This window comes from Sinohyriopsis cumingii, chromosome 11 (genome assembly GCF_028554795.1).
Source record: "Sinohyriopsis cumingii isolate HCF-2022 chromosome 11, ASM2855479v2, whole genome shotgun sequence".
NCBI classification, from domain to species: Eukaryota; Metazoa; Mollusca; class Bivalvia; order Unionida; family Unionidae; genus Sinohyriopsis; species Sinohyriopsis cumingii.
The window spans coordinates 3,882,358-3,894,524 of record NC_142971.1 but is presented as its reverse complement, the minus strand read 5'-3'; the positions used below and the strand labels follow the sequence as shown (position 1 = coordinate 3,894,524).

Genomic DNA, 12,167 nt, shown 5'->3' with positions numbered 1-12,167 from the left:
TGGGCATGCAATAAATACAATACTGCATTCATGTTTGGCTCAGAGTCAGGGGAAAGAACTCATTTGATATGGCATATGAATAAATTGAAGCCATATCAAACTTGTTCTTTTCACTCAGAACAAAACACCTGTGCAGGTTAATGTATATTTGTACAATATTTTTAGGTTGGACAGGAGAAGCCTGTGATGTTCCTGACTGCCCAGGTGGCTGTGGTGGACATGGTGTTTGTAATGGAACAGGCAGGGAGCTACCAGTCTGCAACTGTCAACAGGTATGATGGCCAAGTCTAATGTTTGATGTGCTGGGATGGGTTTATCACTAACAGTTGTTCTTTGATGCATCCTTTGAGTGTGGTTTATACCTTTCAGACAGGGGACCCGAGTGGCCGAGTGGTCTAAAGCACTCTCCGTTACGGATCACTGCCATCTCACCTCTGTCTGCGTAGGTTCAAGTCTGGATTTGCCAGCAGCTTCTCGAGGGTCGGTGGTTCTTTCCAGGTATTTCCAGGTTCTTCCTCCACCATTAATACTGGCCGCCATGTATAGCCTATCATGTGCTGAAAAATGGTGTTAAACCATACAACAAAAGCAACAACAACAACCTTTCAAACAACATTTCACATGTTTTTTAAAAAATGCCATTATTTCCAGTCATTCTTGCCATAGAAAAGAGACTTTCTGACATCGTATTATATGCATGTAACCTGTATAAACAGGAAACAGTTGTGATTTGCATAGTTTTGTACTTAATGATATCACCCCTGGGCAGTTTAGGGGCTGATCATTTGATTGGAGGAAGGGGGGAAGGGTATGGGAATTTTTGACATAAAATATTCAACCCTGAAATGGCATGAAAAATATGCTCTTGCTCAGAGCTATAAAAACAATTCTTTCCATCAAATTAGTTGAAAACATCTATCTTGAGATAAAAGACAAAAAACTATCCTTGTTGGAAATAAACTTTCAGGCCCCCACCCAAACCCCAAGCATTAAAGTGTTAATTCCTTTTACAGTTAATTGTAATTGTCATAGAGGCAATTATAAGGTGAAGGATGTCAGAGACAGTCATTTTCTATTGGCACATATAGGTAGATAACATATTCTCAATTAATTGTACATTGCAACTTTTTGGGTCATGTGCAGTCATTACCTCAAAACATCTCTGATGACTCCGTCTCTCTTGGGAATGTAGGCAGGTATAGGTGGTTAAATAGACTGTGCTTAATAGTGATGGCATGAATATTTTTATGTCTTGAAATGTAAAATATAAATAGCTTTTGCTATATGATGACAAGGAAATAGGAGTTATTGACTTCATGACCCCTGAATTACCCCTGAATTACAAATCTGACACTATACCAACTGAGCTACTATGGCTCCCACAGATTGATTGATTGATTGATTGATTGATTGTGTTTACCAGCACATCTGTACATGAAGTATAAATTTACGCTGAGTCACGCAGAGTAAAGTTTCTTGTGTAGAGATACCCGAAACCATGACCCAACCTGGAATGAGCAGGATCTGAAACCACACCATTCTTGTCATGCTAACCACTGAGCCACCACAACTTCCTACAGAATTAAAGATTCTTGTGTTTTAATGATATATTAATCTGTGTTTTAATGATATATTAATCTGTGTTTTAATGACATATTAATCTGTGTTTTAATGATATATTAATCTGTGTTTTAATGATATATCAGCTCAATTCGCAAATATCTTTCAGTTTATGCCACTAAAACACTTGTGTGTTCATTAGTACTTTCAAGACTGGACTATTGTAACTCAATTCTGTCTGGTTCATCTCAATATCTACTCAAAAAAATTCAAAAAAAGTTCAAAACACAGCTGCTCAGATCATACTTAGAGTACCATGATCAGAGCACACCTCCCCGCTGCTCTGTACCCTACACTGGCTATGCATTCGATCCAGAATCAAACACAAAATTTGTTCTCTGTGCTACATTTCACTGTCAGACTCTAGTCCAACATACCTATTTGACCTCACCCATGTGTACACACCAGCAAGATACTTACGCTCCTCTTCTGATAATTGTATACTCATTATTCCCACTATGAAAACAAAGTCATATGGACAGTGTTCTTTTGCATACTAGGGCCCAGCAACGTGGAATGAATTGCCCACTGAACTTTGACACAAAGACACAGTGATCACATTCAAGAGGGCTCTCAAAACTCACTTATTTCGACTGCAAGAACAAACTTAAAGACCTAATAATGTTTCCTACCTGAAATATTCTCAGCATGTTTTTTATTTTTTAATGTTTTTCTAATTTCATGTTGTTTGTTTTTGTAATAATATTATTATGTTTCTTATCTTATAGGTGTTGTCTAATGTTGTAAAGCGCTTAGAGCTTCTAAAGATTAGGCGCTATACAAAGTCCTCATTATTACTGTTATTATATTAGTTTGTGTTTTAATGATATATTAATCTGTGTTTTAATGATACATTAATCTGTGTTTTAATGATATATTAATCTGTGTTTTAATGATATATTAATCCATCAAGATTTAATAGATTCGGTAAAACTTCATAGTATGCATTGTTGAGTCTTTACTTTGCTGATGTGCCATCATGAAATCCACTCAGTTACTTACTGTCAACAGCTACATACAGAAATGCGATGTTAAACTTATGCAGTGTTTAGAATTTGTTTACATAATAGCCTATTCACACAGCAATATTTAAATGGTTTGAACTTGAATGAAATCAAAGACTGGACATTTTGTACTGAAACATATTTTAGATGCATTCATTTATTTTGTTGTAACCTCAATGGTATAAGCCTAGACTGTTCTTTGACTTATATATTAAATAACACCTAAGACCCCACAATAACCTTTTTCTTAGTGCATGAAAGATTATTAACAATGTAGTACATATAAGCCATGCAGAAATTTTGCTGCATGCAAATAATACAGTCCTGGGGACAAATATCTCCCTGATCTTCTCAGTGGAGAATTGTTTTTGTGCTGGAAGATATCAGTAATTTACAAAAAAAAGTATTAATTTCTTCAGATTCAGTCAACATTAATCCCTCAGTTTATATCTCTCCAATTGCTGAAATATTCTGAACACCATCAAAAATTCCAAATACAGTATCCACAATTTTTATGTATGTGTAAAGTTACATAGTATTTTGAAATAATATTAAGAAGAAGAATAGGTCTCTAACTTGAAAATATTAGAAAATATATTTCCAATTTCAGAATGATGGGAAAAATTTAGTGTCAACATAGTTTGAGTATCAGTGTTACTGACAATTTCAAGTTACTACTTTTTCAATAATCTTCAGATAAATGAAGTCCTTGTCATGTCCAGAAATGCATTTATTTTCTCATACAAAATAAAACAACTGGTTGAGGCATGGATTTGTCACAGATTCGGGCTATTAAAAGCTGTGTATTTGAAACCTTACTCTAATATTACAACCTTTGAAAAATCCACATGGAAATTTGAAATCCACATGGAAATTTGAAATCCACATGGCTAAGAAGTGGGCTATAAACTGAAATATTTAAATTAGCCCACATGGGTTTTTAAATTAGCCCACATGGGTTTTTAAAACCTGTGTCTTTATATGTACAAATAATAATGACACTAATTCTGTTGGGACACAGATTCCGTGAGAACTCAGATTATCTTGCAGATGCAGGTTTATGGTACAGGCAAAGGTTTGTAGCCGGCGTAATGGATTTCCTGTAAAATTTGTTGGATTATGCCAATATGACAATGAAAGTTAACAGTATCATAAAATTTAGTAATGTTTTGCCTTAAAGTTTAACTGATAGATTCAGCTATATTCAACCTCTAAGGAAATTGTCAAGGGTATATAATACCACCAAAGTCTATGCAGTATTTTTTTTTAAATATGTAAATGAAAACTGAATTGCAACAGTCTTAAACATATTGACTCAGCACATAAAATAAAAGATTCATTTGCATTATTCTATCTACAGACTCTTTTTGACTATCTTCCTTGCATAACTGACTTTCTGTTTCTGTCTCATTTATGTCTGTATTATCAGTGGCCTTGAAGTTGTTAGTTTACCACCAACATCTTACATATGTACTGTTTTGCAATATACATGTATCATAATTAACAAGTCCTAGTGACAATGTGACTGAAATTTCAGTGAAGTTTTTCATCAAGATATTAGTGTGATTTCACTGAAATTTTGTATGAGATCTCATGAAAATATCAGCAAACCTTTTGGTGAAATGTCTCTAAACGTTTGCTGAAATTTGGTGAGATCTCACTAAAACTTCACTGACTTTTTTGTGAGATTTCACTTTAATTTTTTCCAAAACTTTCACTTAATATTCATTGAATTGCCTGTTAAATTTCACTGAAAAAGTGAAATTTCAGAGCTACCATAGACTATTTTACTGACATTTCAGTAATCTTTCACTGACATTTCAAAATGTTTCAAATGAAATAATGGATACAAATTATACAGCACTTTATTAACTACAATAATATTTCAGTATAAATGAAGGGAAATTTTATATGGCTGTTATAACACCACATATGGAAGTTCTACTGTGGACTGTTGAATGTTCACACTGTGGTAAAGTTGAATAAACCCTTGTTCCATAAGCAGCTGTGAAAAACATTTATTATATTAATATAATTATACTGATTTTATACTGATTTTATACTGATTTTCCTCAAATCTAACACAGCAAGAACATTTTGCTAATATCAACTTGTAGTTAATACTGCTGACATCATTAAAGGATGATTGTACTTGTGGGCCCTGAAAGCAACTCTGCAAGGATATGACCACCTTTGAGAGACATGGGTATTTGGCAACAATACCATCATTTCCACACCAGTAATCTACACATTGTCACTACTTGGTAATAGTTTAAATTTTTATGGCAAATATTGCAAAATGATAGTCCTCGCATTCAGTTAGAGTTTAAATTAGGCCACCTTGCATAAAAAAAGACTAAGATCACATTGTTTTCTTATGACTGTTTTTGATACATTGTCAACATCAAATGGTTTTGTCTCAATCCATGTAGTCAGTTGTTGTTGTAATTGAGAGAGGGATAAAATGAAGATGATACATTCTATAAGAAATTTATTACAATGATTTAGAAGATATGATTTATGTAGTGATGATTTGCTGAGGACATTTTGTTGACTTCTATGAATATACTGCCTATGACTGAGATAACAGAATTATTACCATATACACTCACTTATAAGTTGAGTCCAATTGCAAACTGTACAGACCCAGATATGCTATCACATAATGTGCCAACATATCTGGGTCTGCAGTTTGTTTATACAGGCATATTATACTATGGCAGATCATTATCTTTGTTGTTTGCAGTTTGATTCTATTTAAGAAAGTTTATATGATAATAGAATCATCAACTTAGAACTTTATTTAGTGCATCCACCGCAGAAGCGGGAGTTCATGGGTTCGAACCCCAGCCGCGTTATACGAAATACTTACAAAAATGGTACTAACAGCTGCCTTGCTAGGTGCTCCACATTAAGAAGTTAGTGTTAGGACTGGTCAGCCTGGTGTCAGGATAATGTGACTGTGGGACATTATGCTACATGTCTGAGGCATGATGCCCCAGTACTAGACATCACTATGAACTGCCACACTGCAGACATCATTGTGATATGACTGTAAAATTGTTAAAGCTACATTAAAAATCCTAATCACACACACACACACACACACACACACACACAATAAATATACAGCAGGTACATCAAAGAGTACTCTTCATTAGACTTGAAAAGGTTTTGGCAGCCAGACACACATGGGATATTATTTAATAGATAACATTCTGTTTTGTTGGAAACTCATCTTAGAGTCACTTCAACTTATTTATAAATGATGGAAGGAAAAAAGTGAAAAATTAGTCCCTTTTGACTTGTACTAATAGCCTAGTATCTGTAATCAATGCTACACTTGTTTCAGGGTTGGATGGGTGAGGATTGTAACAGTCCTTGTGTACATGGCTGGATTGATGGACCGAAGTGTTACTGTTTCCCATGCTACACAGGAGCTGGATGTGAACTGGAGTGCTCTGGACATGGACAATGTGAAAATCAACAATGTAACTGTTTCAAGACTTTTGCTGGTAAGCTAATAGATCTTATCAGTATTTAGCATCTAAAATACCAGAGTAGTAAATAGTCTTTATTAAATTCTCATTAGTGGTAAGCAAGATATCATCTTTGCAGTCACTTACCTGACATCATCTGTGCTGTGCACAACAGTTATTTAAAATTTTGGTTGAAGTTATCCATATGCATATATTTATGAGATAGATTCTCATCATAACTGGCATGAATCATTATGAAGCTGAGACAATTCATTTAGGACATGTTCACTTGCTCTTTGAACTTGGGGTCCAATCACAGTCCTAGAAAATCAGCATTAATGTTTTGTTCCAGTTGTTTCATTTTCTAATATTTTATAAACTGATTTGATAAATTATCATCATATTTGTTAATTTTCATTATGATGACAAGAGATTTCACTCTGTAGCAAGCTCATTTGACCTTGAGGTCAAGGTCACAGAAAATTTGCATTAAGACTGGGTTAAAGTTTTTGTATGTGCTTTTATTTCCTAAACCCCTTGATGCATTTTTTTCCAAACATGGAGTGAATCATGAAGCCAAATCAATATAGTTTTCACTAAAAGACCTCTTATTTTGTCTACTTGGTCTTAAATGAAAATGGTACGACTCTGACATACAGTATGGCCAGCACACAGTGGCCATCTAAAAAAATCATATCACTCCTTCTGATGAATAGATAGTTGTATCAGATGAAGTTTTCACTAAAATTCTTCATGTTAAAACTCCCCCAATTGGATGATCATTATGATATGAGGTTTTCACCAAAAAACTTTTAATAACATTTGCTCTGTTCTAAATGAAAATATTGCCAATTTGATATCCATTATGTCCACCAAAACAGCTAATTTGAATATTTTTTTAATCAGTGAAGAATATCAGAGATTGCTTCACAAAAAAGTTAAAATGAGGAAATGGTTTTATCTTGAATTCCTATATTTTTTCATTCAGTAGAGCATCAGTCCCTTCAATGGACTCTTGCTTCATTTGCTTATATTTATGAAACCCCTGATGGATTTCCTGCACACTCGGGGTGAATAATTACAAAGCAAAAATAATTCTTCTTGTGACATGCATATTTGTCCCTGTGACCTTGGGGTTAAGGTCACAGCAAATTTACAGTAAGGTTTTGGTTTAAATTTTGTTCACTTATATTTCCTAAATCCATTGATGAATTGTCTGCATTCTTGGAATGAATCATTATAAAGCTAAGATAATTATATAAGTGACATGCAGGCTTATGTACCAGCCAAATAGCCAAAGAAAAACGATGTTTCTAACACAATTAGTCAGTATGTTATTGACATTGGGGGTCAAGGTCACAGTTAGAGCAAGTTTTCTTATGGGTTTGGGTTCAATTTTTTTTTATTTGCCTCTATTTCTTAATCCCTTGATGGATTTTCATCTTGACGGATTTTTTTCATTTTGAGATTAATCATCATGAAGACAATTCATTCAGTGACAGGCACTATTGCCCATTGATCTGTGGGTCCAAAATAACAGCCATAGAAAAGTTGCATTAAGATTTTGGTTAGAATTTTAAGTTGCTTATATTTCCAAAGCCCCTTGATGGATTATGTTCATACATTGGATGAATCAACATGAAGCTGAAACAATTCAGTTGGCAACATGCTTGCTAGGCCTTTAACCTTGGGATAAAATCACATGTTTCATGACAATGTTTCAATTATTCGTTTGAAATGCAGGCCCAGGCTGGTTATATGATCTGACTATACTCAGATAGGCAACATCATTCTTTTGATACAAAACCAGTTGAAAATGTTTAAAAATTGGAAATGATATTACATTTTAATGTTCTTTCTCATCTTTTTGTTCTTTACTCTGTTAGATTTGTGAACTTTCAAGGGCATTATAAAAGATCTTGGAATATTAAAGACTACAACATAGGAAAAGCTGTTTTGAATTATATCAGGTTTCTCTATCCCCTGAATATGAGCAGCAGAGAGGGTGAACAGACCATAGAATTCCGACAAAACAAATAAAACAAACAAATAAATCATCTCGTAGAAAGGTCCAGATTTTACAAATGAACTTTCCTTGAGATGTTTATTTTTGCAATGACCGATTGTGCTAATAAAACCTCAGTTCGAAATAGTAGCTGAAAAAATAAAGTACTCTACGTGTTTATTTATTTCTTGTTTATTTTTTTGACGACCAACGTTGGTAGGTACCCTCTCTGCTGCTCCTCTTCTGCTGATATTAATTAAATTATCATGTTATAATAAAATGATACATCCAGAATCTCATACTGCAAGAACAGCTCGAGAACGATTAGAAGCAATTAAAAAATTTCTTCCTGTCAAAGACTCATTTAGAAAAAATTTACAAGCGCAGCAAGAAGCAAAAGTTGAGTTTGAAGAAGACACTAAAAAACTGTTTAAGCCCGTTACTGTGGCTACTGAACAAGTTACAACTGTCATCAAAGAAGATCTTCTTCCGGTATCAAAAAAAATAGCAAGAAGAACTAAACAGACAAGGGAGATTTTACGAGACCTTCCAACTGGCATAGCCGGGAAAATAGCTGCGGCTCAGCCTCCACCTGTTGGTGAGGAAATACTTGAAGAAATTGGACAACTTCGTGCTGAGATAGGTGATATGAAAGATCGTGAATCAACAAAATCAGAAGAAGGGAAAATGATTATGCTGAGCAATAAATTTACTAGTGCGGGTATCAAGTTCATAAAAGAAATTGAGGATATTAATACGTTATCAAAACTTGCAGTAGAAAGTTTTAATAAAAAAGAAGAACTTTTAAGACCTGAACATAGTTCCGCTCGTATTAGTGATCCTGAAATCTGGTATAAATGGATATATCGTATATATTACAATAAAGATAGAGTTTACTCTAGTGATAAGGTATATAATGATTATCGCAGAAAAATAGACATGTATCTTGCACAAAAAGAACCAAAATCTCTCAGAACAATAAGTGAGGAAGAAGAAGAAGTATCACCCTCAAGACTATTTAAGAAAAGATCACCCTTAAGACTATTTAAGAAATCAGAAGAAGAAGGAGCTACTGGCAGTGGTCTGGGAAATAATTTTATTTGTCCTGATAATATCATCAATGACGTGTCACGGTTAGAAGTTCTCATAGGAGGAAAATGAGCTGGAAATAATTCACCAGAAATAACCAATGAAGCAGCTGATATTTGTCGGCGACTATTTCAAGGTGGTATCATGGATATTGGCGTTTACCGAGAACTTATTGATGAGCTCGTTGATGACTAGTTGTTAGATAAATGGTAAATAAAATAAGATGATTGTGCATGATAATCATCGTAAACCCACACAGGTTAGAGCGGTAAACTCACGATTACCAATCTATAGTGTTATTTACGGAAATGGACTTGGTGATGTCATTCGGGGATTATTCACGAGGATAGCTCCAAAAGTAGCACCTGTTGCAAAACAATTATCGATGAAGGCTATTGATATTGTTCGTGATAAAGCTCCTGGTGCAATTGTCAATGTTGCTGGTAAGGCGTTCTCGGCGATCAAGGAAAGACTAGCACGATTATTGCGACGAAAACAACAACCACCGGTGAAACTGGCAAGTACTGAGGTGATGCCTGCAGACGTAAGTAAAATAATAAATCAGGCTGCAAATCAAAAACTAGCGGCGATATCTGAAGAAGCAGAAAAAAATATAACAGCAAATTTAATAGCAGGGGGCGGTCTTCGTCGACGATGATCATCATTTGGAAAAATGGTAACTATAATAAAATGTTCAGGCGCGAATCAGACCCAGCATTTGATATGGAGGCACCTGTCCTTAAGTACGAGTCAGTACGTGATTATCAGTTTTATTCTTATGACGCAAGACAACCAAATCATCCGGGGAGAATCGAATTACAGGTTCATGATACAAGTAGATATTTCTTGCCCGCTGAGGCGTTTATTGAAGTAGAAGGTAGACTTGTAAAGGGGGATGATACGCCATATGCTGCTAATTTGCGTGTTGGTTTTGTCAACAACGGGATCATGGCGTTGTTTGATAGTGCCACATACATGATTGATGGAAAAAATATTGAATCAGTTCAGAAGGATGTCGACGTTGCTACAACAATAATTGGTCTGGCGAGATATTCTGACGACTTTACAAGATCAGCTGGTCCAACAATGATGTTTGCTAAGGATATCACCGACAACGCTGATCATATCAGGTATGCTAAAATACGGACACCACAAAATACTGCATCTGATCCACAACCGGTTGCTGATGGTCCTGAATACGCAGCCAGACCAGCTGCTGCTTTTGATATTGTAAAAGGTGATAGCGCGACTTTCAACTTAGGATTTGCAACACGCCAAGCAGCGCTGTCAGGAGATAATAGAAATTTTTCGTGTGCAATTCCATTATCTCACATCTTTGGATTTTGCAGAAATGTTAGAAAGGTCATCTTTGGAGCTAAACACACAATTGTGCTCGTAAGAAAAGGTGATGATAATGATGCAATCTGGCGAGGTGCTGGTGTTGCTGATGCTGGTAAAGTAAATATATCAAAACTTTCATTGTGGATGCCAGTAATGACTCCATCTATTACTGAGGAACAAAAATTACTATCTTTTATGGATCAAGGCGGTAAATCATTGCTATCATGGTTAACAGTAACCACAGATGCTGCTCAAAGCAATATTAATGGTTTATTTACATGGCATATAGCATCACAACAGGGTGTTTCTGCACCACGACATATTTTTATTGCACTACAAGATAATGCTCGGACGAATAATCAACAACGTTCACATATGATATTTGATAACCTTGGAGTTAATGAAGTTTCCTTGCGAATAAATGGACATCAAGAACCAACAGAAAATATACAACTAAATTTTGTTCAAAATCATGTAGCGCGCGCATATCATCGTTTAATGTCATTCATGGGACGTGATCAAAATATAGATACCGGCTTGCAAATATCACAACTAGATTTTACAGGTCTATATCCGATTTATTATTTTTCACTAGAACATCTTGATTTATCCAAACAATCTGTTGTTGATATACACTTTCGAGCTCATGTTACTAACCCTCCTCCTGATATACCCGGTCCACCAATTGTTCGCAGCGCCTACAAAGCGATCGCGGTCATACTTAGCGACAAGGCCATGTTACTTGAAGGTGGCAGTGGTCGAATGAGGGTCGTTGATGCACCGGTGGAAAATCTTTAATCGTGTTATTTAGAAAAATATATTTTATATAAAAATGTCGTATAGTCATGTTAATGTTACTCTGACTCCTGGTCAGGTAAAAAAGCTTCAATCAAAAACCGCCAACAAATGCGGAACTAAAATATCACTAAAACGAGATCATATTAGTGGTGGTCCAAACAAATTATCGTTGACAAATAATCAGATTAAACATTTCAATAAAGCCCTAGAATCAAAAACTGGAGTTCAATTTCATCTCTCCCCGAGCGCCATCAAAGACATGGTTAAAACGGGTGGTATATTTCCACTACTTGTGGCCATTCCGGCATTAATAGCTGCAGCTGCTCCAGCCGTAGCAAAAGCGGCCGCGTTAGGTGCTGTTGGAACAGCCGCTGGAATGGCACTAAAGAAAGCAACAGGGCGGGGATACAAAAAAAAGGGACGCGGTCTAAGATTACCGGGATCTCGTTGGGGGAGAGGCCTAAGGCTTCCAGGATCATTTCATTAGACGTTCCAGCATCAAATTTTGATTTACTTGATGCTGCTAAAAAATTAAAAATATCTGCCTTTAGAGGTGTTTTTATGCGAGATCAATTACCGAAACAACCAAACAAACTAGAAACAGGTATTATTAATCTTGACAAACGTTCCGGACCCGGTACTCATTGGGTATCATACGCGGTTGATCCGCGTGGAATTGTTTATTTTGATTCGTACGGGTTAGCTCCACCTGTTGAATTTATCAAGTATGTCGCACCACTTCACGCAACAACTAGAGGTTCCAAAGTTTGGTATTCAACGCTACCCACACAAACAATGACAGATCCGCCAATATGCGGCCGTGAAGTAATT

At 35.6% G+C, this 12,167-nt stretch overlaps 1 protein-coding gene across 1 annotated transcript in view; it reads left to right on the top strand.

Annotated features, from left to right (window-relative positions):
* LOC149787541 (uncharacterized) overlaps positions 1-12,167 on the top strand; it is a 591,304-nt gene that overhangs the window by 474,899 nt on the left and 104,238 nt on the right. Inside the window, exons 94-95 of the mRNA XM_089975575.1 lie at positions 166-272; positions 5,977-6,139. Coding sequence (XP_089831701.1) covers positions 166-272; positions 5,977-6,139 — 270 coding nt within the window. The remainder of the gene's footprint in view (positions 1-165; positions 273-5,976; positions 6,140-12,167) is intronic.